The sequence below is a fragment of the Oncorhynchus gorbuscha genome, linkage group LG11 (genome assembly GCF_021184085.1).
Source record: "Oncorhynchus gorbuscha isolate QuinsamMale2020 ecotype Even-year linkage group LG11, OgorEven_v1.0, whole genome shotgun sequence".
Lineage (NCBI taxonomy): Eukaryota > Metazoa > Chordata > Actinopteri > Salmoniformes > Salmonidae > Oncorhynchus > Oncorhynchus gorbuscha.
Genome location: NC_060183.1, coordinates 73,421,204 through 73,448,457, shown reverse-complemented (window position 1 = coordinate 73,448,457; position 27,254 = coordinate 73,421,204). Strand labels below are relative to the sequence as shown.

General features: G+C 41.1%; 2 protein-coding genes and 4 non-coding genes across 7 annotated transcripts; 5 read left to right on the top strand and 1 right to left on the bottom strand.

Moving 5' to 3' along the window:
• Positions 1–1,865: 1,865 nt before the first annotated feature.
• On the top strand, positions 1,866–4,581 carry rpl12 (ribosomal protein L12). Of its 2 annotated transcripts, none has more exons than XM_046290431.1 (6): positions 1,866–2,033; positions 3,192–3,265; positions 3,535–3,633; positions 3,721–3,802; positions 4,100–4,186; positions 4,426–4,581. In XM_046290431.1, the coding sequence occupies exons 1-6, from the start codon at positions 1,997–1,999 to the stop codon at positions 4,542–4,544; spliced, it is 498 nt and encodes a 165-aa protein (XP_046146387.1). In that variant the 5' UTR covers positions 1,866–1,996; the 3' UTR covers positions 4,545–4,581. The 2 variants fall into 2 exon arrangements, with proteins under 2 accessions (XP_046146387.1, XP_046146388.1); XM_046290432.1 differs by lacking the exon at positions 1,866–2,033 and adding an exon at positions 2,067–2,147.
• On the top strand, positions 2,930–3,051 carry LOC123989647. The gene has a single exon (XR_006830602.1). It is a non-coding gene; the product is annotated as a small nucleolar RNA SNORA65 (small nucleolar RNA).
• On the top strand, positions 3,335–3,458 carry LOC123989646. The gene has a single exon (XR_006830601.1). It is a non-coding gene; the product is annotated as a small nucleolar RNA SNORA65 (small nucleolar RNA).
• Positions 3,866–3,989, top strand: LOC123989643. Its single transcript, XR_006830599.1, has one exon. It is a non-coding gene; the product is annotated as a small nucleolar RNA SNORA65 (small nucleolar RNA).
• LOC123989644 lies at positions 4,240–4,361 on the top strand. Its single transcript, XR_006830600.1, has one exon. It is a non-coding gene; the product is annotated as a small nucleolar RNA SNORA65 (small nucleolar RNA).
• Positions 4,582–7,319: 2,738 nt separating the features above from the next.
• pole3 (polymerase (DNA directed), epsilon 3 (p17 subunit)) lies at positions 7,320–11,570 on the bottom strand. The gene is made up of 4 exons (XM_046368315.1): positions 11,081–11,570; positions 9,375–9,460; positions 9,081–9,199; positions 7,320–8,450 (listed from the first exon to the last, which is right to left on the bottom strand). Exons 1-4 carry the CDS (start codon positions 11,144–11,146, stop codon positions 8,266–8,268), a joined length of 456 nt encoding a protein of 151 aa, XP_046224271.1. The 5' UTR covers positions 11,147–11,570; the 3' UTR covers positions 7,320–8,265.
• Between the last annotated feature and the right edge of the window lie 15,684 nt (positions 11,571–27,254).

The window sequence follows — 27,254 nt, the reverse complement described above, 5'->3', positions numbered from 1 at the left end:
AGGCATATAAGCGTTTTGGGAAAACACAGAATAATAGTAATTAAGTCATTTTTGTATTGAGCCGACATCGCAGTGGCTTTAAACGGTGATTTAGAAACCCTGACAAGCGCCGCCCTATGAAACTCCCAATCACGACCGGTTGTGATACAGCCTGGATTCGAACCAGGGTGTCTGTAGTGATGCATCTAGCACTGAGATGCAGTGCCACGCGGTCTAAGAGCCCACACAGAAGCAAGACCAATGCGTCATTGGTCCAGGGTCCGTGCTATCCGGAATCCTTCAGACTATGCCACTGAAATTGACATTTTAAGGTAAGGGTTACATATTTCTATGTGCATATTTCCGTTAGGGGACGTATACTATGTGAAGTGCGCGTGTGCAATAACACAATTCGACTTGTCACTCCTAAATAACACCATTTTGTAAAACTTTGGCAAAGGGTAAATTCAACAAAACATAGTCCACTCTGTGGATAACATATTTTAGTTTTGGGAACAGAAAACTGTATTGAGATCAAATGTTTCGTCGATGAGAAAATGTGCATAATGTCGTCCAAAATCCATCTCGTTCCATCTTCTCCCACTGCCGACCACTAGGCTTTCTTGGTAGTGAGTGGAAACACCTTCTTCTTCTATGAGGTTTAACGGCGGTTGGCACCAAATTTCTTGCATTACCGCCACCTACTAGATTGGAGCAGTATTTCAAATTTAGAGGCAGGTTGATTTGTTGCTAAAAGTTGCTTAAATGACGTTGTGATGTCATTGCGTGATAACGTAAAACTGCGTCATTACGTAGAATACACAATAACGTTACTCAAATTGACTGGCCAATTCAACGAAAAATATGATTTGACATTTGTTCAGGTACAGACTCCCACTATTTTCCGTTCTTCTGGCTGTACAATTTTGATTGAGACGTGTTGATTGATGTTGTAAATTCTGTTCAAGATCAAACATACGTGACCAACTATATTCATTGGCTTAGGCTCGTCGAACCTGTTCCACCAGGTGGCCTGCTGCCGCCGCCTGCTGCTCACAATGCACTTTTGCAGCCAGGCACGTGTGTTGTGACTGAGTGTGTGACAGAGAAAATCGTTTTTGTGTAATTTAGAGGGAAAATGCGTGCATTTTAGCATTTGAGTCACTTTTCAAACGTTGCTAAAAGTTCAAAATAAAAAAATGTATGTAGCTAAATCTGTTGCTCGTACTGTTTGAAAAAAAAAGTTGCCAGGTAGTCTGAAACGTGGCTAAATCTAGCAACAAAATTGCTAAATTGGCATCACTGGACTGGAGTACAACTCCCTTATACTTTGCTTGAAAAAAACATGTACTAAATAAATACCGTTCCATCTAACACTACACTCATTTCTAAATGATATAAATTTAAATTAACACCACCCTACTCCACTATTTTTTTTTAAATATATATTTTTTATTAACAACAAATCAATACATCAAGCACATGAGGGAACACAAGCATACATAGATTACAAACAATAGACAATCGAGCTCGGGGGTACAATATCACATTACAATTACACAAGGACCTTAAGGGACATGCATATACTTACAATTCTAACAGCTTTTTTGTTAGTAGAGCATTTAACCGTCCTAAAATACAGTTCCATTTCTTTTTATAGGGTACGAAAATGTGGTTTTCTGTTTGTAAATTTACATTTGTGTATATGGAATTTGGCCAACAGAATAATGAAATTAATTACATAAAAATGATTCCGCTTATTTTTATTGTATCTAAATAGTCTAAACGGGTGCCTCAGCTCATCAACTGTGTGAATGACGTACGGACATGACAGCGCGTCATTTCGGCCAAGTCTCGCGTTATTCTCGGTCTATAAAATGTCACGCACCCTATTTTCGTTCTTTCCTTTATCACTTTAGCGGTGAAGGTGCAACAGTAATCGGTCGTCCCGAATCCGGGTTCATCCGACACCCTCACCAACTCAAGCTGAACTGAGCTCAACTTCTACTGCAGCACCATGCCTCCTAAATTCGACCCCAATGAGACTAAAGTTGGTATGTGTGGCATCTACTGTAAAATTGTTGTTTCAGATGAGATCCAAAATGGCAAAATGGAGTCGACTTCTGTCTGGCGCGTCCATGCAGGGGCAGCAATGAGCTGATGAAATGGTAACGTTAGTTAGGATGAACAGCTAATATCTCTTGAATGTAAATGCGAAATGACATATGTTCGTGATTCGTTCTAACGAACATATTCTGTTGAACTATTTTTGTGTTACCGCTATGTAACCAACGATAGCCCATTTCATATCCATGATGTTGGCCTAGCCAAGTAGCTGCCACGTGGTTGCAAGTAACACTTTCTGACGCGTCTAAATTGTAAGGTGAAGGATATTGAAATTAAATACTTTATTTTAGTTTGGCTACCCAAATCATCAAATTCCCATTTAATTTGAAAGACGTGACATGGACTGGATAGACTACAGGCTCGCATGTAACATTTTAAGGCCGACTACAATCTGTTTTGCCACTACATTTGGTATGCAAATCAAATGTAGCAACCTAGCAGGTGATTCATTTTGACTGGGGGATTTAAGGCAGGTCTTGAGTCTTTTGTTAATTTCTGCCTGGGTGGCCTAGTTATGTGAAAGTTTGCACGGACCTACAAGGGTACTTGTTGTTAATAGGCGTTTGACGTTGACAGCAGAATTTTAATAGTTAACGTTTATTGTAATCGGATGCATTGACCTTATTCTGATTGTAGTCCACGAATGTATCCTGTCATACTTGCCACTTACACAGTAATGCATTAGATGGTTGATATTTGTCACAGAAATCCAGTATACACCGTAGTGGAATACGTGTGATGGGGTATTTTTCGTTCACTGGCACCCCAGAGACAAATTCTATAATATACAATCGATGAATTGCCCGCTATTAGATTTCAGCCTCCCGCCACTTTGCCAGTCTGAGTGACTGAGTGTAGTCCAGTGGAGGCTAAGATGGACCCAGTTCTAGGAAACAGGGCTGCCCTGGCGGTGGGCAACTTTGTGCCGAAAGTCCTGGAACAACGGTGCCCTCATAACGAGGTTTCTGTCATTTGTGAATTCTATAACTGTTGTCTGGTGAACCAGCATGGAGCTATAACCCATACCGCAAGGATGTTTCTTCCCCCTCAAAAATAACCAGTTTATCCTGTTTTATCCCTTGCAGTGTACATGCGATGCACAGGAGGAGAAGTTGGTGCCACCTCAGCGCTGGCCCCAAAGATTGGACCCCTGGGTCTGGTAAGTGTTACATTCCTCCCAATTTAATGATTGGTGTGGTTTGATTACCCATTTTCTACAGATCAGCCTCCCGCCACTTTGCCAGTCTTTGAGTGACTGAGTGTAGTCCAGTGGAGGCTAAGATGGACCCAGCTCTAGGAAACAGGGCTGCCCAGACGGTGGGCATCTCTGTGCCGAAAGGCCTGGAACAATTGTCACTATTGAGCAGTTTGGCGCTTGATACCTTTTCTGTTCATTTAAATCTGTACATTCCTTGTTTTGTCATTTAGTCTCCTAAGAAGGTTGGTGACGATATCGCCAAGGCCACCGGCGATTGGAAGGGCCTGAGGATCACTGTCAAGCTGACCATTGTGAACAGGCAGGCAGCGGTACGTACCAACTCTATTCCCAAATGGGTTGGCCACTGAATGTTTATCAATCAGCTGTTATTAACATGGCTTCTTGCTCTATTGTAGATCGAGGTAGTGCCCTCTGCTTCAGCGTTGATCATCAAGGCCCTAAAGGAGCCCCCTCGTGACCGGAAGAAGGTCAAGAACAGTACGTTTTCCTGTGTCTAATGCCGCTTTCAATTTAACCTGTAGTGGGGGTACATTCCAGCCTCCCGCCACTTTGCCAGTCTTTGAGTGACTGAGTGTAGTCCAGTGGAGGCTAAGATGGACCCAGCTCTAGGAAACAGGGCTGCTCAGACAGTGGGAAGCTCTGTGCCGAAAGGCCTGGAACAACTGTGCCAAAAGGACCACTTATCTAGTAACATAGCTGTCCCAACTGTTTTTACAACCAACAATGATTCATAGATCCAGTGTACGCATCTAAGCACGCTGTCTTTGTTTCCAGTCAAGCACAGCGGTAGCGTGACCTTCGATGAGATTGTGACAGTTGCCCGCACGATGAGGCCCCGCTCCATTGCCAGGGAGCTTTCTGGTAAGAGCCCCTATCCTCTCAGGGTCACTGAATCACCTGTTATGATTCCGCCTCCCGCCACTTTGCCTGTCTGTGTGACTGAGTGTAGTCCAGTGGAGGCGAAGATGGACCCAGCTCTAGGAAACAGGGCTGCCCAGAATGTGGGAAGCTCTGTGCCGAAAGGCCTGGAACAAAGTTGCCCCTATCCATACAATATAAACTATTGTCCCCTGCTGGTTCCTAATGTCTTTTTTTCTCAGGCACTATCAAGGAGATTCTGGGAACTGCCCAGTCTGTGGGTTGCACCATCGATGGCCGCCCTCCCCATGATGTCATTGATGACATCAACAGTGGCAAGGTGGAGTGCCCATCTGAGTAAAGCCTCAAATGGAGAAATAAATAAACATGAATATTCATTTTGTTGTCTTTATGGTTGCCAGTTATTTACCTTTCTGTCGGCCTACTATTTACACACTTTGTATGTATTTTGTAAACTCCAGTGTTGGGAAGTGTTTCTATTTGCTGGTGAACAGCTGTTGATGGTTGACCATGAATTATACATAATATACTTCACCCAAAGGACAAAAGGACAGATTGGCTTCTGAGGGCACAGGTGTGATGTGTTCCAGTGTGTTGAGTGCCTGCAGGTTCATTTCCTCCCTTGTTCTTGATGAATTGAGTAAACTTAAGGCACTCTCCACCTTGTAGTTGTAAGGGAAAAAAATTGAGTCAAGTTAGACGGTTTGAATCCAAAATGGGTACCCTACGTGATTGGTGTAGAGCCGATGAAGTTTGCCATTTACCTTACAGCAGCATGTCCCTTGAACAGTAAAGAGGTAGGTGATGGGTTAACAGATCAAATTAATTGTATGGTGTTAAAATGAGTTGGATAACAGTAATGTTACAACAGATGGTGTTGGTAAAATCTAGCCAAGTACAATAGTATCACCTGGTACAGTAATGTTATTACACTCATTCCTCAAGTTATATAACATGTTGCCAGGGTCCAATAAGCAATTTTAAATGCAAACTACTATCTAAACTGGTGTATTTGGTTAATTTTCCTAATTGGGCATTGCTGGTTAAACAAGTGGAGCTGGGCCTGTTTTAAGCAGGATGCCACTGGAGGTGAACTTTTTTTCAATAGTGGCTAAAGCAATGCCAACAGGGTATCATGCTCTGCTACAGGCACACTAGAACAGATGTCCACAGGCAAATTGTACAATGTGCAGTGCAGACAATATATGGTCTGTAGCTCAGTTGGTAGAGCATGGCGTTTGTAATGCCAGGGTAGTGGGTTCGCTTCCCGGGACCACCCATACGTAGAATGTATGCACACATGACTAAGTCGCTTTGGATAAAAGCGTCTGCTAAATGGCATATATATTGTCCAACTTGGAAGTTGTGAGTTAGGGGTGTTCACATGTTTGGAATGTTATTTTTGCACACATGTAGCCTTGTGCATTTGTAGTTAGTGGCCACTAATAGAGCAAAAATGTCATCAAGTTATATATTTCTATATGATCTTTAGTTAACCTACATTTCACCCTAGTATTCTTTTTTTTGCTGCACACAAAGTGCCCTCACCACTTTGCATCAGTCTGCCAGGTCAGTGTAGTGGTCTACCTGGTGAAATAACAATCTCTAGGGGTTTTAAGCAGTGGTGGCAAGGGTACTAGCAGTGGCAAAATGGCATGCTAGCTGTTCCTGTAGTCATTGCCTCAAAGTAGTTAAAAGCCTGTCTCAACAGATGCCTATTTTAAACCCTTAAATCGTTTGTGGTGTATTGGCAACAATGTAGCAGTGGTGGGCCACTTCTAAATATAGGGGAATATGGTTTCTAGCCCTGTGAGCAGTCTGCTTTAAAAACCTGGCACTATAAGCAAATGCTCAAATTCTAGTCTGTGGCACAAATTCAATGGAAGTTAGTGGTACATGCCTTCTGTGCTTGTCCACATCTTAAAATAACCTGCGCTACACATTTAAGATACGTGAGGGTTTGGATGGTTTATGGAATTCCCGGTGTCTGCATTGACCAGACATTATTTACTGCACTGTGGCCTCTGCATGAATCAGGGTGTTCACAGTACTTGCCCCCACCTACCATCAATGTGGAGCTATTTGCGGGCCCCTCTGTATTTGGGAGGTGTACAGCATTTGATTTGACCACAAGCCTCTGGATGCTTCCAAATTGCTTCACACCCTCTGTACTGAGCCTCTGGACCACATTGTCAGGTCAAGCATAAATCTGCTTTAAGGAAAGTAATTTTGTAATTTGGGAGAATTGTCCCTTTTAAGAATTTAATCTGTGTTTGCCCCAATGATTGGCACTGTGGGACATTTAATTATAAGTGGAGTGCACTGAAGTGTAGAAAATTGGGCACCAATATTTCTAAAATTGTCCACTTAGTGTCCCAAGTCCCCTGTGTTTGAGTTGAGTCTGAGTCAGTCACCAATGATTTAGTTGAGTCCAATTTATAACAAGTACTTAGGCATTTGTTTCTAGTTGCCGCTCCCTAATGAAAACAAATGTTATTCATCACTACTTTGCTATGGGATGCAGGGGAAAAGTGGGAGGGTAGAGGAAGATGACATTCAAACAGGCTACTTTTCTATTCTCAAGGGGAGAGGAAGAAAAATAGCGAGACTTAATATTAAACTAGTATCAATTTCAATTTCGTATAGAAGTTTGTTTCTCATCCAGGCAAAGCTAAATAGTAAACTGGTGGTTACGGGGAAGCAAGGGTCGCTTGAGCGAGCGGAGTCTCTGCCTGCCCAATGTGGGCTGTGTGCCTGGTGCGGTGCGTCTTTCCCTCTGATAGAAAACATCTTTCAGTGCTGCTAATATTCTTCTTGTCATAGTAGCCTATCCAGTGCAAGTCCCCATTGGTCTAACCCAAACTGAGTCACAAAAATCTGGATTAGAATACACTTGTCAGCATCTGTAGAAGGTCATGGAAATAATACCCAAGAATGGTAGCCTTTTTCAGTGAGTCAACTTGCAAAACGTGCAGACACTAGGCCTTCCATGGAGTAGGTTTGACACCCCTGCCCCAGTTTTTCAGCAGCGGTGGCAAGGGTAGTGGACACCGGGAAATGTTTTTTGATGAGCTAACTTCACAAGTAATTTTGCAATTAATGGAAAAGCATTCAGTGGTTTATACAAAAATCTTTATTGAAAAAAAGTGTATCCAACACTACAAAAGTACACAGTTAATCCCCTGAAAACAGTCTTCACTGGAGGCCTTCTGTTCTAAAGAAAAGTTAGTCACCTACAACATATAATACTTTTGGTAATCTGTAGCCTGACAAGGACATGATAGTTACTTGCATGGCTGATTTTGAAAGCCTTAATCCTAGTTTGTCATCTTCCAAGATTCCAGACAGACCAAATCATTAATTTCAAAGCCAGAGTTTGAGTCATGACCAACAACCACACAACCTATGAACATTTTTCACATTCTCTGCATCATTCTTTTAAGGTCAAGAATGGCTGATCTCATTTGTGCCAAAGACTAATATTTGGATGTCAGGTACACAAATCTATGAGTTCAGTGAGGACGGAGAGTCAGTCGACACCAAGTCTACCAAACACGAGTAACTTCGTTGCTATCAAATCTACATTGGAATAATTAGTACATCTGAGAACATCAACAAATTATATCAATAATGGTCTTAGAACTGTGGTATAAGGCCTTTCTGATCAGAATACAGCAAGTTTGCATTGTGCTTTATTCCAGCAAATAACTGATGGAGATGGTTGTTGGTCTAAATTACTACTCCCTTTATTCAGAGTGAGCCAGTGGCTGGAAGACAACAGAATAGAACTATTACATTAATGCTAAGGCACTATTTGTTTACCTTGAAAAAACACCCTTCATCAAAATAAAATCACTGATCTGACAACTGAATCTGTGAATGCTGTGTAGAAGAGTATCTGTTGCTGGATGGAACATGTTCATGCGTTTAAAAAATGCTCAAACCAAGAGACTATTATATTTACATATTAGTGTGCCTTTTCCAAGTACTCAAACAGGGCCCCTGCCTTCACATCTGTGTTCTGATCAGTGCTCTACTACATGAAGAATAATAGTCAGTTATCAATTCTCAACTTCTTCCTCTTCAACCTCATTCTCTGCTTCCTGGTCTTCATCCATGCGCTCTTCCTCCTCCTCTTCTTCCTCCCTGCTCTTGTCGTTCTCCTCCACATCGTTCTTTTTCTCCTTTGCATCTTTGCGTTTTTGTTCCGATGCCTCTTTCTTCCCCTTCTGGCCCTTCTTGTAAGCTGTATTGGAACAACATTGTTATAAACACAGCATTCACTTAATAAGTCAGTGGTTAGCAAGGTGGACAATTGTAGTCGACACTGGCCACAATTTTCCATAGCTTTATAGAGTGCTATAAATATCCACCCCATAATAGGAAAAAAAGTGCATTGTTCCAATGAAGGGGAAATTAGATAAATGAGGTTTAAATGGGACAACTGGGCCTACACCCAGCAACCTCTGCTACTTATAATCCTCTGTGGTGGCAGTCACAATTAAAATGGGAAAATGTGTCAGGTTCTCTAATCAAAACAAAATGTAATACAACAAGAAGTGTCCCAATTAATTCAGAACATTGTTCCAATAGGCTAAAATGCATCAAGTAGTCTGCAAGAACTGACCACAATGCATTGCTGGGCCATTTTCAGGCCAAGCCAGCCAATGGCCATGTTTGAGAGTGTCAATACTGATCAGTTGCTGTTGAGCACAGACCAATCCACAAATCATAATAAGTTGTTATTTAGTGTAGATCTGTCCGTCTGCTCAGTCAAAGATTAGCGACCGATTATAATTGATGCGCTCAAACACAGCCAATGTCTCCAAAACACACAGGCTGTTAAGAAATTCAATGTTGATCGGTGATCATTTACCCTCCAAAGATTCACGTAGAGGCTGCAAGAAGCGTTCAAACTCCATCTCCTCCATCGCAGACATCACATCTGTTGCGTTTAGAGTTTTCCGTTTGGCTTTCATGGCAAAGTTGTTTGCACTGTTGGCAAAGGGGGGGGGTTCAATTAATATTATTTGTTGCACTCAGAAAGATACCTTTATATGTATATATTCCAGGTGCTGAAAGCACTTGACTGTATGGAGGTATGTATTATAAAATGGCCATTTAATAAGTGTTTATTGCATAAACCTGATGCACGTGTAGTTTCTCTTACCAAGATGTTGCATAGAGGACGAATACACTGGCAGCTTGAGATATGGCTCGCCTGGCTTCTTTTGACACGTTCACCCCATCTGGGAGCTATTTACAATAAAAGTGAGAGTAGTGTTACTAGATTAGCTGGCAGTGTTGTCATTTGCAAGCATGTGTTGTCACTATATATACACGAGCTGAAAGTGGACTAAAAGGAGCCTTAATGTTGTTTAATAAGGGTTGAATTGGCTCTGAAAACCTCACAAATACCCCAGCTAAAGGTGAATTAATTTAATTGCAGTACGGTTCTAAAAGCATATATCCCTCTACTTTCATATCACATCAAAATGATTTACAAAAAAACAAAAACACATTGTGTGCAGTTTTAACACAGTTGCAGCTGAGTATTTTTCAGTGATTAAACAGAAGACTGACACCAAACGTGTTCACACAGATAGTCAACTGTCTTCCGTCCGTTTTCCGTAAACAAACACTAACATGGAGATATGGCCGTGTGGGAACACAGACCCTATAAATAGGTCTATTAATTTAACCCTTTTTTATTATTTCTTGCTGATATGAAAGATACGGTCCTTATGAGTGTTAATGTTCAGAGCGTCGGGGCTCTTAACAAAACTCCCCCGTACAGAAGACGCCTTGGCCAATGACTTGTGTAATGTGGAACTGAGTCATGATCAAGGGCTATAAACACACAATACTGAGATTTGGGTATAGGCTAGGTTCAGAATGAATCTATAATAACATTGTAGGTACCCACAAAAACACTAGCTACTCCATCCATGGTTATTTTATGATACAGAATTTATTTACACACAAACCAGTTTATTAGGTACACCACCCGTTCACAAAAATGGTTCATCCTACACAGTGAGTCACGTAGCTGTGGCTTGCTATATAAAAGCAGGCAGACAGGCATCCAGTTACTGTTCGCTTTAACTGAGCGTGGAATGATCGGTGCCAGGCCCGCTGGTTCCAGTATCTCAGAAACGGCTGGGCTTTTACTGAGAATGGTGCAACAAACAAAAACCATCCAGTCAGCAGCAGTGGTGGGAGAAAACGGCTTGTTTATGAGAGGTCAAAGGAGAATGGCAAGAATCGTGCACGCTAACAGTTGGGCCAAAAATAGTACAAATAAAAATGCAATACAACAGTGGTGTGCAGAATAGCATCTCGGATCACACAATTCGTTGGTCCTTGTCACGGATGGGCTATTGCAGCAAATGACCAGATCGGGTTCCACTCCTATCAACTAAAAACAAGAAGCAGTGGGCACACAATCACCAACACTGAACAATTGATGCGTGGAAAACATAAAGAGCTCCCACGAATCCCGGTTCCTGTTGTGTCATGCTGATGGCAGAGTCAGGATTTGGCGTAAGCATGTGTCCATGGCCACATCCTGCTTGGTGTCAACGGTGGTGTAATGGTGTGGGGAATGTTTTCCTGGCACACGTTAGGTCCCGCGATACCAATTGAGCAACGTTTGAACACCACAGCGCATCTAAACATGGTCGCTGACCAGGTGCATCCCTTCACTTCATGACTACAGAGGGGTCCGACCGGTACTAGATGGGTGTATCTAATAAACTGTCCATTGAGTGTATATGCCATTTAGCTTCGTAAAGGTCATGGGAATGGCAGGCATTTGTCCCATTGTTGATTTACCTCCTATTGAAACAAAAATCTGTAGAACATGTTCGCACTCACCGCCTCCTTGATGATGCGCGTGATAACAGCATTGGGCAGATTGAGGTCCTCGGGTCTTTCTGCCATTACTTTGTTAGTTAGCTAGCTAGTTTACGCGTATTTTAACAAAACGAACTAAATGCAATTGTTGCAATTGAGGCAGCCTTCGCTCTTTCTCCCCTAAATATGAGAAAAGTCGTATTGAACTGTAAAATAGCTAGCACGTTACAATGGAATTAACGTTAGCAAAATAATCTAGCCAGCTAGCTATCATGTCCCGGCAAAAAAAAGACAACTGCAACAAATAAGGTATTCGTGTAACATAAGCTTGTTCACTCTGTACAGAACTGAGTAGCCTAGAAATTTTACTTTAATAACACGCGAACATGTTATTGACTTTAACTTCAAAGCTAGCAAGATCAGAACTCTGTCACATTTGTTTTTGAGATTACTCTTTCGCGCGTATCTTCCAACCACGTGGTTCTCCTATCAACTTTCAACTTTGACCTTTATAAAAAAATATATATATATTTAACTTGACTTGCGCATACCGCCTCTGTGCAACGTTGGTTGTGCAAATGAACACACACACATATATATATATATATATATATTATTTTTTTTAAGAAGAAGTATTTAGCTGTTGGTGGGAAGAAATGGCTAGATGCGTTTGTCAAATTGACGTCTATAAAGTTTTATAAAATGTATTTTTTGCTAACCTTAACCAAATGTTCCTAACCGGCTACGTTAATTATCCCAACCTGCCGCGTAAATTCTAACCTGCTACGAAAAGTCAATTCTGGTCAGTTTTGACTGTATCTACGTTGTCAAAACCAGGAAACAGTGACACACTGCTCAAGCGCTGTAGACCTTTTTAAATCTTCACCCGATTATTTATTTTATTTATTTCACCTTTATTTAACCAGGTAGGCAAGTTGAGAACAAGTTCTCATTTACAATTGCGACCTGGCCAAGATAAAGCAAAGCAGTTCGACAGATACAACGACACAGAGTTACACATGGAGTAAAACAAACATACAGTCAATAATACAGTATAAACAAGTCTATATACAATGTGAGCAAATGAGGTGAGAAGGCAAAAAAGGCCATGGTGGCGAAGTAAATACAATATAGCAAGTAAAACACTGGAATGGTAGTTTTGCAATGGAAGAATGTGCAAAGTAGAAATAAAAATAATGGGGTGCAAAGGAGCAAAATAAATAAATTAAATACAGTTGGGAAAGAGGTAGTTGTTTGGGCTAAATTATAGGTGGGCTATGTACAGGTGCAGTAATCTGTGAGCTGCTCTGACAGTTGGTGCTTAAAGCTAGTGAGGGAGATTAGACGACAATCACCCCATTAAAAGGTGTGATTGGTAAAATGATTTCCTTTTAATGGGGTGATTGTCTAATCGGGTGGAATCTTGGACCCTTTACCAGACCGTTGTGTGGCGGCCCAGGCATATTTTGGTTATTTTGGTTGTAGTGAGCACAGTCAAACAGTTGTAGAGAACGTCAGCTACTGTGGTAAAATGAATTCAACTTTGAATATCAAAATGATGTCCTCGAAAGGGTTGTTTTGCTGTGTTTACGGATGTTCGTTGAGACCTGCAACAAACTATAAACAATTCAAGTTTTTAGTTTTCAGAAGAAAGTGGACCACTGCTATGAATAAAGATGTTTGGCTACCAACAGTAAATTCAAAGAATTTCCGTGCACGCTTAATTACAGGTAACGTGAATGTGTTTAGTCTTATCTGCTTTCCTCTTAGTGTTTGAGAGCCTGTTAAAAAAAGCTGTCAATGTCTTTATTTACCCTTATTTTACATGGTAAATTGACTGTGAACATGTTGGGTGGGTTAGACTAGATCAATTTTGTCTAGGCCAGGGGTGTCAAACTCATTCCTTGGAGGGCCGAGTGTCTGCAAGTTTTTTTTTTCCTTTCAATTAAGACCTTGACAACCAGATAAGGAGTTCCTTTCTAATTAGTGACCTTAATTCATCAGTCAAGTATAACGGTGGAGCGAAATCCCTCACACTGCCCTCCGTAGAATGAGTTTGACACGTGCATTATGGGGATAAAAAATGATCACAGGTCAAGCGGTTTCTGATGAAGTCGCCTTCAAGTTGCTTCTGACCAACTGCACCATGCAGCCATCGCCTACCTGGTAGAAGGCACTATTTGTCAACCAATTATTAGGATGTTTTTAGATGACTCACTTGAAACTGACCAAAGATGTGACTAAAAAGGCACGCAACATTACCATGATTCTAAAGCTACAGGGGATGCAAATGAATGTAATTGAGACCTCGAACCAATTTATTGTACACATGTAATTATTTTTTGTTTGGGAGTGTGTGATAGGGAAACCTTTATTTTGAAAATAAAAATACAGTAGCAGCTACAATTGAAGTCGGAAGTTTACATACACATTTGCCAAATAAATTTTAAACTCAGTTTTTCACAATTCCTCACATATACTCATAGAAAAAAATTCCCTGTCTTAGGTCAGTTAAGATCACTTTATTTTAAGAATGTGAAATATCAGAATAGTAGTGATTTATTTAAGCTTTTATTCCTTCATCACATTCCCAGTGGGTCAGAAGTTTACGTACACTCAATTAGTATTTGGTAGAATTTCCTTTTAAATTCTTTAACTTGGGTCAATCTTTTCGGGTAGCCTTCCACAAGCTTACCACAATAAGTTGGGTGAATTTTGACCCATTCCTCCTGAGAGAGCTGGTGTAACGGAGTCAGGTTTGTAGGCCTCCTTGCTCACACATGCTTTTTCAGTTCTCCCCAAAAATGTTCTATAGTATTGAGGTCAGGGCTTTGTGATGGCCACTCCAATAGCTTGACTTTGTTGACCTTAAGCCAAGTATGCTTGGGGTCATTGTCCATTTGGAAGACCCATTTGCGACCAAGCTTTAACTTACTGATTGATGTCTTGATGTTGCTTCAATATATCCACATAATTGTCCATCCTCATGATGCCATCTTTTGTGAAGTGCACCAGTCCCTCCTGCAGCAAACCACCCCCACAACATGATGCTGCCACCCTTGTGCTTCACGGTTGGGATGGTGTTCCTCGGCTTGCAAGCGTCCCCCTTTTCCCTCCAGTTATATTTTTGTTTCATCAGACATTTCTCCAAAAAGTACCATCTTTGTCCCCATGTGTAATTGCAAACCGTAGTCTGGTATTTTTATGGCGGGTTTGGAGCAGTGGCTTCTTCCTTGCTGAGCGGCCTTTCAGGTTATGTCGATATAGGACTCGTTTTACTGTGGATATAGATACTTTTGTACCTGTTTCCTCCAGCATCTTCACAAGTTCCTTTGCTGTTCTGGGATTGATTCGCACTTGTCACACCAAAATACGTTCATCTCTAGGAGACAGAACGCGTCCCCTTCCTGAGCGGTATGACGGCTGCGTGGTCCCATGGTGTTTCTACTAGCGTACTATTGTTTGTACAGATGAACGTGGTACCTTCAGGCATTTGGAAATTGCTCCCAAGGATGAACCAGACTTCGCTGATTTCTTTTGATTTTCCTATGATGTCAAGCAAAGAGGCATTTAGTTTGAAGGTAGGCCTTGATATACATCCACAGGTATACATCAATTGACTCAAATGATGTGAATTAGCCTATCAGAAGCTTCTAAAGCCATGACATAATTTTCTGGAAATTTCCAAGCTGTTTAATGTGACTAGGGGGCAGTGTTTTCATTTTTGGAAAAATAATGTTCCCGTAGTAAACGCGATATTTTGTCAGGACAAGATGCTAGAATATGCATATAATTGACAGTTTAGGATTGAAAACAATCTAAAGTTTCCAAAACTGTAAAAATATTGTCTGAGTATAACAGAACTGATATTGCAGGTGAAAGCCTGAGAAAAATCCAATCCGGAAGTGCCTTGTGTTTTGAAAGTGCTGCGGTCCAATGCGTCCCTATTGAGCAGTGAATGGGCTATCAACCAGATTACTTTTTCTCCGTATTCCCCAAGGTGTCTACAGCATTGTGATGTAGGTTTACGCATTTATGTTGAAGAATACCCGTAAGCGGCTACATTGCGCAACTGGTCACCTGATGGCTCCCAGAGTGATTCTCGTGTAAAATACAGAGGTGGCCATTATCCAATCGGTCCTACTGAAAAACCAATGGATACCGGTGGATATATTATCGAATAGATATTTGAAAAACACTTTGAGGATTGATTATAAACAACATTTGCCATTTTTCTGTCGATATTATGGAGTTAATTTGGAATATTTTTCGGTGTTTTCGTGACTGCAATTTCCGGGCGATTTCTCAGCCAAAAGTGAAGAACAAACTGAGCTATTTCACCTACAAAAATAATGTTTTTGGAAAAAAGGAACATTGGCTATCTAACTGGGAGTCTCGTGAGTGAAAAGATCCGAAGCTCATCAAAGGTAAACGATTGAATTTGATTGCTTTTCTGATTTCCGTGACCAAGTTACCTGCTGCTAGCTGGACAAAATGCTATGCTAGGCTATCGATAAACTTACACATGCTTGTCTAGCTTTGGCTGTAAAGCATATTTTGAAAATCTGAGATGACAGGGTGATTAACAAAAGGCTAAGCTGTGTCTCAATATATTTCACTTTTGATTTTCATGAATAGGAATATTTTCTAGGAATATTTATGTCTGTTGCGTTATGCTAATTAGTGTCAGTCGATGATTACGCTCCCTCATGCGGGATGGGGAGTCACTAGAAGTTTAAAGGTACAGTCAACTTAGTGCCTGTAAACGTCTGACCCACTGGAATTGTGATACAGTGAAATAATCTGTCTGTAACCAATTGTTGGAAAAAAGTAGACATCCTAACCGACTTGCTAAAACTATAGTTTAACGATTCATTTGTGGAGTGGTTGAAAAACAAGTTTTAATGACTCCAACCAAGTGTATGTTAACCTCTGACTTCAACTGTATGTTGACACTGCCATGTTGATCTGAGCCTTGCTGTCTGACTTGGCTTTCAGATGCATCTCCCTTGGCTTCACTCACCAACTTTCATCTACATTCGGCTTCGTTAGATGTATTACTCAAACACACCATTCTCTTTTACAGCAATGACTTGGGGAAGAGTTACAGGTGGAACTTGAGATGATTGAAAGCTAGGGATGAATAGGTCTATTGAAAAAATTAAATAATAATCCCCATTTAACAACCCTTAAATATATTCTCAGATTGTGGGTTGCTAGATCAGGCCTTGCGACCCAATTATGCACCCTTTCCCCTGAAGTATGCACTTGTCCACTACCCCCACATGGAACTCACCTGTAAGCATAAGCCTATGCTTACACCAATCCTATGATTTTAATTCCACGATTGGGAGTGAACAAGTGTGCACTTCACGGAAAGTGTTGTTGTTTGCCTACATCCATCCTCTGATTATAACAGATTGTGAGAATGTAATGTAAATGTAATGTAAATGTAAATGTAAATGTGAGATGTTAAGGGACAAAGACAAACATCTATTGTAATAAATGGACAAAGTAAGTATTTTCATCTTAAGTCAAATGTCATTACCAAATTAGTATTACATACTTTTATCTAATTACATTGCCATCCAATGCTTCTGAGCTCCTGTCTTTTGGAGAGATATAATCCACTACTTTCTATTTTCAGGTAAACCATCCAAGGATGCCATGCACCCAAATTTTGTTCCTTAACTCCCTGACAAAGATGGGGACCACGGTATACAACAGGTAATTGAATAGAGCGGCTCAGAAAGACAGCCTGCTGATGGAGGAGATTAGAGTGGCAGTGCAGCAAATGGAGGAAGCGCCTCAGTTTACCAATGTTGACATGCAACTACATTAGCAATTTGAAACTGTATATATTTGCAATCACTATTCGGTCTGACACAGAGGCATAAACTTCCCAGAACACATTCTCTCACGATCTCCGCAGGTCGGAATGTTGAATATAATCACATTTTAACATACTCTACTAGTTGTATGTGTAACAGTATAACTTTAGACCGTCCCCTCGCCCATACCCGGGCACGAACCAGGGACCCTCTGCACACATCAACAAAAGTCACCCACGAAGCATCGTTACCCATCGTTACCCATCGTTCCACAAAAGCCGCGGCCCTTGCAGAGCAAGGGGAACTACTACTTCAAGGTCTCAGAGCAATGGACGTCACCGATTGAAACGCTATTTAGCGCGCACCACCTCTAACTAAGCTAGCCATTTCACATCCGTTACATATGCTTGGTTCGTCCTTATGCAGTCGGAAATTTAAGACCAAAATATCCACAGGAAAACATTATTAAACCAACTTTTAAAAACGATGGTACTGATGTGAGGCATGCACACGCAATGTAAACAGGTGCACAAGCTCTGCTATTGTTAACCACGTCTTGTGCATGTCTTTACAACGCAAGCCTCTGATGATGGAGACAAAACCGTCAGTATCAGCATTTTGAAAAGTTGGTTTAATAATACTTTCCTGTGGATATTTTGTCTCAAAGTTCCAACGGTGTATATCCTGGGCTTGTGGCAGACAGAGGGGGTAAAGCTTTGGCTCAGCAGGGAAGCCAAAATGTTATTTTGGGAACAAAATGAGGTGTTTGCCCACAATAAGAATTACTTATGGGTGTTCCATTTTCAGTTAATTGCTATAAAACTGGTCTGCTAACTGTGTGGACCAAAATATATCAAGCTGCTGTTTGAGGATGTGAATCAAGTAATTCTGAGAAGGTTGTAAAAAGAGACTAGGGGAAAGTTCCAACAGAAGATTCCCCAGTAATTCTTACCATTCTATATCTCCCCTCAACCATTGTGTTTATTTTCATGCTGGCAAGCCTCAGTAGTGTTAGTGTGTACACTTACCAAGATTATCATCTGGGAGTCCAACTGTGGCAATATTTAGATTAACACACTTTTCTCTCCAGCTGTGTCTAATGATAAGCATCAATCAATGGCATCTTAATTTAGTGGGACATACTGCCAACTGCATTCGTGTCAATAATGAGGGTATGTCTTTGATCCTTCCTGGGAAATGTCTGAACCGTACTTGCCTGTGTGGGAATTCATTTCAAGAATGGAGTTAAATGTTAAACGTCTTGTACTGAAATAACTTTGTGAAAAGGGCAAGGAAAATGAACTCAAGAATGTATATATTTATTTTGTGAGAAAGCAGCACAGGGAAAGGGCTGTGTTGGTTATAATATCATTACAATGTAGGCTCCATGCTTTAACACATGCACACCTGAATGTTAGATCATTTAAAGATGGGAGACTTTATTATCAGAAAATAGTCCTTTTTGCAGTCTTTTATTTTTATTCCTTACACCCGGACCACACACACACACACACACACACACACACACACACACACACACACACACACACACACACACACACACACACACACACACACACACACACACACACACACACACACACACACACACACACACACACACACACACACACACACACACACACACACACACGAGGCTGGAAGCAGCACAGAGTCAGCTGCAGAGCAGGTTTGGGGTGAAGTGCCTTGCTTAAAGGGCACAATGACAGTCAGTGGCACCTGAGGTTCTGATGCCAGCAACCCTCCCATTGCCAGCTTACTCTTCCAGGTTCTTCATCATGAGCCTTGGGATTCAAACCAGCAACTATTCCTCTATTCCCAAAACAAACTACTCTTCCATATATGGTTCTAGAGTTACCTCATTTACTAGTACAGGCTTCAAACTCTGATCTCAAGTTGTGTGTGGCCTTACCCCAAGTTTAAGAGTTCATAACAATTTGCATGTGGAATTTTCACAAGAAATCTAATCTACACATTGCAATAAAACAAGCAACAAAGGGCCATTGTGTCATTTGTGCTCAAGCAACACTACTATTTACATGACCTCAAAAACTTACTTGTGGTAAGTATCATGAATTTCCATGACCTTTTTTTATTTTTAATAGTTTTTCAAAGTTTCCCTTTATCCAAAAGCCCTGAGGTTAATGTGATATATTTACTTAGAATGCAATGATCATATTTAACCCTATGTTTTATTGAGCTGATGTAGTCATTTCTTTCCACTCTGTCAATGGCAGGGAAGTGATGTCAAAGCAGCCTTGCTTGGTTGTACAGTAAGTGTGGCTGAGAACAATAAGACTGCACTGTTAACCACCTCTCTCTTTAATTCTGCTTTGATGTCAAAATGGTCATGGCCATTCAGCTTGTGAAAACATATTGTTTCATTTTTGCATATGTCATCTGTTGCAGGTGGCAATGTTATGGTGTTGGAGACCCCTTAAATCTAAAACGTTGTTTTAGGGAATTTTGCAGTATGTCCAACCGGCCTCACAACCTCGTCGTGTGGGCGAACAGTTTTCTGATGTCAACGTTGTGAACAGTGTCTTATGGTGTCGGTGGGGTTATGATATGGGCAAGCTACGGATAATGACCACAATTGCATTTTATCGATGGCAATTTTAATGCACAAAAATACAGTGACGAGTTCCATTGTGAGGCCCATTTAAAAATATATATATATTTTTTATGTATCTGTTACCAACTGATGCATTTCTTTATTTCCAGTCATGTGACATCCATAGATTAGGGTCTAATGCATTTATTTCAATTGACTGTTTTCCTCATATGAACTGTAGCTCAGTAAAATCTTTAAAATTGTTGCGTTTTATATTTTTCAGTATAATTCTAGATGATATGTAAGAAAGGATGCATACACATCATTATATGTGTTTAATACGTGCAGGAGTATCTCTTTAAAGGTTCATGTTCTAAAGAAAACGCATAATAATAGCTTGGAACACAATTCCTGGAACTACTCACCATTTTCTCAAATCTTCACACACAATTTTAAAAACTCACCCAATGGTACAAACACCTAACTTCTGGGTCCCAATTCAAACTTTGCCCTCAGACAACACACACAAGCTGTCAAACGCAGACTACATGACTGTTTGTTACACACTGGAGGGATTCATTCAAAACACTGCTACTAAAATGTTTAGAATAGCTTTTCAGATAAATAATTTAAAACTTTGTAAAATCACAGCACTGACTATCCAGATAACCCTTTCAGGAACAAGAGAACTGGCGAGAGAACTTAAACAGTACTGTAATAAATATCTCTTACATTAGTGGATAAGGGAATACTACTGGATATGCTGTTTTGGTCAAAAACCTGACCTTTGTAATGTCACACTGACGAAACATGTAAGGAAGAGTCCATGCACAGTAAAACACCCCATTTCCAAATATACAGGTTACTCAGCGTCTCAGGTCTGGGTCCGGCCATAATATCTCATCAATGTCACACATTGTTTTCTCTTGCCAGGCAGTGTGGGAAAAATGCCCTTGTGTGCCTTAGAAAACCCTGGATAGACTCCACAGACACACGTGTCCACTATTGCCTCCAGGAGGTTTTGCTGTGCGTAGGGGTCACAGTCATACACTCTTCACCGCCATGCTGAGAGAAATTCCTCAATCGGATTCAGAAATGGGGAATATGCTGGCAAAATAAGAACTGTGAACCTGGGGTGGTCATTGAACAAGGCGCCAACCAGAGCAGACCAATGGAAACTCTCTTAATCCCAAATGACAACATCTTGGGCTAGCTCTGGTTGCCCTGCTCCCCTTCCTGTTGAGGAATGTTATTATGCAGCTGATCTAGAAATTGAAGGAGTTGTGCCGTGTTGCATGGACTCACTTTGACATGGCGGTGGAGGACGCCACGATTGCTGATGGCTGCACATAGGGTGACGTTGCCCCCTCTGGCCAGGAACTTGTATGATGGCACGGTGACCAATGCACTGCCTTTTGTTAGGTTGAACCCTACCTCGTCGATAAAGGTTTACTCCCGTGGGTCTGCCATGGCATCCAGCTCAAAGATTCTCTACAGAAGTTTTTACTCTACTACAGATACACTACTGTAGTGTACAACTGTACTGGAATGAAAGATTGTGTACTGCAGTTACAGTATCACATTACTATACAGTACTGTATTGATTTGCTGGATAGATGGGCCATACTCTACATACTGTAAAAAGTCTACAGTATAACAATTACCTGCACATATTGGAATCGTTGCTCCTTAACTATTTGAATTCCTTTCAAAAGGCACACGGTTGTCCTTATGTGGTTCTTCAGAACGATCCGGTCAATGGTGGAAATGCTGATGCTGTCAATTCCTTGGAACACTACCTGGTCTTCAACTATTCGGGTTTGAATTTACCTCTAACAGATGACATTATTACCAATAATCATCATATTCACCAGGGCTGTCTTCTGCTCAGCTGTGAGAAGTCTCCGCCTACCTCCAATAGATGGCCACCTCTCAGTTCTGCAAAAAATTGAATTTGACCATTACTGACCTATGGTCATCCATTACTGACCTATGGTCATCCATTACTGACCGATGGTCATCCAGTACTGTGGTAAAAACTACCCTGAGAACAAAGTGGAGATTCAGTCTATATGCACTACAACATTACATGTATCACAGTAACAACAAGGCAAATGACCTGTTTTCCCTTCTGAAATTACTGACAATGCATGCAACCATGTAACGGCTTAGGTTGGGTTCCACTAGCTGTCCAGTTTCTGTCGTAGTCCTCACATGTATGAGCACATGATGAACTAGGGTGGCATGGATTTCATCTGAGATTACTTGTTGTTGTCTTCCTCTGTTGTCTTTCAACTTCGGCATTGTTAGGATCCATTGTTCCAAAGCACATGGACATGCCTCTAGGCCCTATTTCTGATTGGTGTGTTAATCATTTTGAGGATTAGTGTTTGCACCTGGAGAAAGGTGTGCTCTTTGAGTTTAGGTTGTGATGACTTGAGTAAATTATATTGAGAGCACGTGTTTGCTGAATATAGTACAATGAATGATTTATTTGGCCACCTTTTGTGTAAGGTTTTGCAGAAAGCGTTTTGAATATTGAAACGTGTGGAAACTGGTGAATAGTGTTTACGGTTATGGGAAATGTGTGTGCATTTTTGGTAATGACGTAAGGGTATGTGTTTTTGTGCTAATGGAACCAGTTTTTGTGTTTTAAGTAATCGATAAAAACTGTAATAGATACACAATGAGTAACTTGGCTAAATACAAGGGGTAATGAGTCGATGTGCTGGGGTACGAGGTAATTGAGGTAGATACAGTTGAAGTCGGAAGTTTACATACACCTTAGCCAAATACATTTAAACTCAGTTTTTCACAATTCCTGACATTTAATCCTAGTAAAAATTCCCTGTCTTAGGTCAGTTAGGATCACCACTTTATTTTAAGAATGTGAAATGTCAGAATAATAGTAGAGAGAATAATTTATTTCAGCTTTTATTTATTTCATCACATTTCCAGTGGGTCAGAAGTTTACATTCACTCAATTAGTATTTGGTAGCATTGCCTTAAACAATTTCAACCACGGTCAAAAGTTTTGGGTAACCTTCCACAAGCTTCCCACAATAAATTGGGTGAATTTTGTCCCATTCCTCCTGACAGCGCTGGTGTAACTGAGTCAGGTTTGTAGGCCTCCTTGCTCACACACACGTTCTGCCCAAAAATGTTCTATAGGATTGAGGTCAGGGCTTTGTGATGGCCACTCCCATACCTTGACTTTGTTCTCCTTTAAGCCATTTTGCCACAACTTTGGATGTATGCTTGGGGGTCATTATCCATTTGGAAAACCCATTAGCAACCAAGCTTTAACTTCCTGATTGATGTCTTGAGATGTTGCTTCAATATATCCTCATAATTGTCCTTCCTCTTGATGCCATGTATTTTGTGAAGTGCACCAGTCCCTCCTGCAGCAAAGCACCTCCACAACATGATGCTGCCACCCCCGTGCTTCACGGTTGGGATGTTGTTCTTCGGCTTGCAAGCCTCCCCCTTTTTCCTCCAAACATAATGATGGTCATTATGGCCAAACAGTTCTATTTTTGTTTCATCAGGCCAGAGGACATTTCTCCAAAAGTACGATCTTTGTCCCAATGTGTACTTGCAAACCGTAGTCTGGCATTTTTATGGCGGTTTTGAAGCTTCCCTGCTGAGCGGCCTTTCAGGTTATGTCAATATAGGACACGTTTTACTGTGGATATAGATAGTTTTGTACATGTTTCCTCCAGTATCATCACAAGGTCTTTTGCTGCTGCTGTTCTGGGATTGATTTTCACTTTTCACACCAAAGTACGTTCATCTCTAGGAGACAGAACTCGTCTCTTTCCTGAGCGGTATGACGGCTGCGTGGTCCCATGGTGTTTACACTTGCGTACTATTGTTTGTACAGATGAACGTGGTACCTTCAGGTGTTTGGAAATTGCTCCCAAGGATGAACCAGACTTGTGGAGGTCTACAATTCTTTTGGCTGATTTCTTTTGATTTTCCCATGATGTCAAGCAAAGAGGCACTGAGGTTGAACGTAGGAATTTAAATGCATCCTCAGGTACACCTCCAATTGACTCAACTGACGTCAATTAGCCGATCAGAAGCTTCTAAAGCCACGACATAATTTTCTGGAATTTTTCAAGCTGTTTAAAGGCACAGTCAACTTAGTGTAGGTAAACTTCGGACCCACTAGAATTGTGATACAGTGAAATAATCTCTGTAAACAATTGATGGGAAAATTACTTGTGTTATGCACAAAGAATATGTCGTAACTGACTTGCCAAAACTATAGTTTGTTAACAAGAAATTTGTGGAGTGGTTGAAAAACGAGTTTTAATGACTCCAACCTAAGTGTTTGTAAACTTCCGACTTCAACTGTATGTCATATAGCTAGGAATAAAATGACAGATTGCAAGCAGTAGCAGCGGTGTAATGTGATGAATCAGAGTTACGATACATATTGTAAGTGTAGCTATTTGGTTAACTAACTATTTTGAGGTCTAATGGCTTGGGGGTATAAGCTGTTTATGGTCTTGTTACTTCCAGACTTGGTGCGTTGGTAACGATTTGCCGTGTGGTGGCAGAGAGAACAGTCTATGACTTGGGTGGTTGGAGTCTTTGAGAATTCCTCTGACACGTTTGGTATAGAGGTCCTGGATGGCAGGGAGCTCGGCCCCAGTGATGTAATGGGCCATCCACATTAACCTCTGTAGCATTTGCGGTCAGATGCTAAGCAGTTGCCATACCAGGTGGTGATGCAGCCAGTCAAGATGCTCTCAATGGTGTAGCTGTAGAACCTTTTGAGGATTGGAGGGCCCTCTTCATGATTTCAGGTGTTTTCATGCCTTCTTCACAACTGTGTTGGTGTGTTTGGTCCTGATGGATCCTTAGTGATGTGTTGTCCTGGCACCACACTACCAAGTCTGAACTCACCGTAGGCTGTCTCGTTGTCAGTGATGTGCATGGCCACGCAGTCATGGGTGAACGGGGAGTACAGGAGAGGACTAAGCACACACCCCTGATGGGCCCCTGTGTTGATGGTCAGCGTGGCGGATGTGTTGTTGCCTACCTTCACCACCTGGGGGTGGCCATCAGGGGACTAAGCACACTCCCCTGAAAACCTCTGTAAATGTATTCCGTTTTCTTCTGTTTTCCTTTATATGATCTCTTTATGTTGATTTTATTGTACTCACAATCAAAAATCCAGTGAAAAACAAACGTGCTATAACTTCAATAAAGGATCAACGGTTCAAACATGATTAGTCAGTAATTCAATGAAGCTGATAAAACACGACATTTTGCCTGTAAAGATGAATAGGGCTGATACTTCCTTACTACTCTGAGATAATTTCAGACAAATATCTATGATAAACAGGAACTTGGACTGTAAAAGCTGAGGCACAGCAACAGCGAAGAAAACACAGATAGCGGAATGGCAGTCTTGGTGTGCAGGTTAGCATTTTTTCGTTATGAAACTTGTTCTGGCGGCAACGCTGCAGAGTGGTCACTAGCTGGCACAACCACAAAGTCGTATAGTTCGATTTTAAACGTACACTCTTAGAAAAGTTTCTATCTACAACCTAAAATGTTCTTTGGCTATCCCCATAGGAGAACCCTTTTTGGTTCCAGGTAGAACCCTTTTGGGTTCAATGTAGAGAGTTCTACCAAGAACCAAAAAGGGTTCGCCTATGGGGATAGCCGAAGAACCGTTTTTCCTAAGAGTGTAACCTTACATTTAATTCATTTTTACAATATAGCCAATTTTGACTTTGCAGCTGACATATCAAAGTGGAAATCACTCAGTTCTTCCTCCAGGACAGACTCCGGACAATAAACATCAACCTTCTATTGGTAGTTGTGTGACTGGACTCTCTTGTCTGAGTCATTGGGCCCAATGTTGTGAAGGCATAGGACAACAATGGAAATTAAATCCTTAGTGAATCCCTCGACAACATGGGTGTTCTGATCAATCCCTTGACGAACCGAGCAGAAATAACAATCTCCCTGGAAGACATCATCGTGATGCACATTAAGATGGCAGACATGGAAGCCACCGAGGACACAAAGCATGAAGAATAACATCTAAAGAATGACAATGCAGGTAATGTAAAATTGAATATCAGGTACCAATGTGGCTATGACTTCAAAGTGATGAATTGTTGTTATCAATGGGGATTGGTCTTAGAATAGATGTCACGGCTGTCGAATGAACTGGACAATCCCCAAAAAACAACCGTGAAGCTAAAGGCTATAGTGCCAACAAACAAAGACAACTTCCCACAAAAACAGTATGGTTCCCAATCGGAGACAACGATAGACAGCTGTCCCTGATTGAGAACCATACCCAGCCAAAACAAAGAAATACAAAACATAGAATGCCCACCCAAATCACACCCTGACCAAACCAAAATAGAGACATAAAAAGCTCTCTACGGTCAGGGCATGACAATAGATTGATGTACCTTATATTTTTGTAGTTCTGTAATTGAAGCTGAAGCTGTTGGATTCCAAGTTGGTGTCCCTGCAGAGAGAGACTGAGGGTAGGATAATGTAGTCATTTTGGGTTTGCTGAGAAGTAGTCAGAATAAGTTTGAATAGTTCTCAACCATTGGTGTTCATTTCATTACAGTTCAAGTGAATGAGATGGACCAGCTGAAGAAAAATAATCAATGTGAGTGTATTGTATGTATCCCAGTTACATATGTATATAAAAGCATACTACCACTAAAGGAACAAGGAATCATCAGTAGTATTTTTATAATTCATACAAAAATATATTTAGATTCAAACCCTATTGATTGTATCACACATTTTATATAAGGGCTCAATGCAGTCTGTATCACTGACATGTTAGCTTGCGTGATAGAAATGTCAGTTCATTTCAGATTGAGCTAACATTTTATTTCACTTTTATTTAACCAGGTAGGCCAGTTGAGAACAAGTTCTCATTTACAACTGCGACCTGGCCAAGATAAAGCAAAGTAGTGCGACACAAACAACACAGAGTTACACATGGAATAAACAAACATACAGCCAATAACACGATAGAAAAGTCTATATACAGTGTGTGCAAATGAAGTAAGATTATGGAGGTAAGGCATTAAATAGGCCATAGTGGTGAAGTAATAACAATTTAGCAATTAAACACTAGAGTGATAGATGAGCAGAAGTTGAATGTGCAAGTAGAGATACTGGGGTGCAAATGAGCAACAAAAAAATGGGGATGAGGTAGTTGGGTGGGCTATTTACAGATGGGCTATGTACAGGTGCAATAATCTGTAAACTGCTCCAAGACTCCAGCTTCAATGATTTTTGCAATTCGTTCCAGTCATTGGCAGTAGAGAACTGGAAGGAAAGGAGGCTAAAGGAGGAATTGGCTTTGAGGGTGACCAGTGAGATATACCTGCTGGAGCGTGTGCTATGGGTGGGTGCTGCTATGGTGACCAGTGAACTGAGATAAGGCGAGGCTTTACCTAGCAAAGACTTATAGATGACCTGCAGCCAGTGGGTTTGGTGATGAATATGAAGCGAGGGCCAGCCAACAAGAGCATACAGGTCGCAGTGGTGGGTAGTATATGGGGCTTTGGTGACAAAATGGATGGCACTGTGATAGACTGCATCCAATCTGCTGAGTAGAGTGTTGGAGGCTATTTTGTAAATGACATCGCCGAAGTCGAGGATCGGTAGGATGGTCAGTTTTATGAGGGTATGTTTGGCAGCGTGAGTGAAGGATGCTTTGTTACGAAATGGGAAGCCGATTCTAGATTTAATTTTGGATTGGAGATGCTTTGATGTGAATCTGGAAGGA

What these genes read in the sequence shown, in the direction of transcription:
- rpl12 (XM_046290431.1), top strand. Translation starts at nt 1,997, where the DNA reads ATGCCTCCTAAATTCGACCCCAATGAGACTAAAGTTG. An exon ending in AGATTGGACCCCTGGGTCTG is followed by an intron (nt 3,266 to 3,534) that starts GTAAGTGTTACA and finishes TTTGTCATTTAG; the next exon opens with TCTCCTAAGAAGGTTGGTGA. An exon ending in CATTGCCAGGGAGCTTTCTG is followed by an intron (nt 4,187 to 4,425) that starts GTAAGAGCCCCT and finishes TTTTTTTCTCAG; the next exon opens with GCACTATCAAGGAGATTCTG.
- pole3 (XM_046368315.1), bottom strand. Translation starts at nt 11,146, where the DNA reads ATGGCAGAAAGACCCGAGGACCTCAATCTGCCCAATGCTGTTATCACG. An exon ending in CGCGCATCATCAAGGAGGCG is followed by an intron (nt 9,461 to 11,080) that starts GTGAGTGCGAAC and finishes TATTGTAAATAG; the next exon opens with CTCCCAGATGGGGTGAACGT. An exon ending in GTCCTCTATGCAACATCTTG is followed by an intron (nt 9,200 to 9,374) that starts GTAAGAGAAACT and finishes CTTTGCCAACAG; the next exon opens with TGCAAACAACTTTGCCATGA.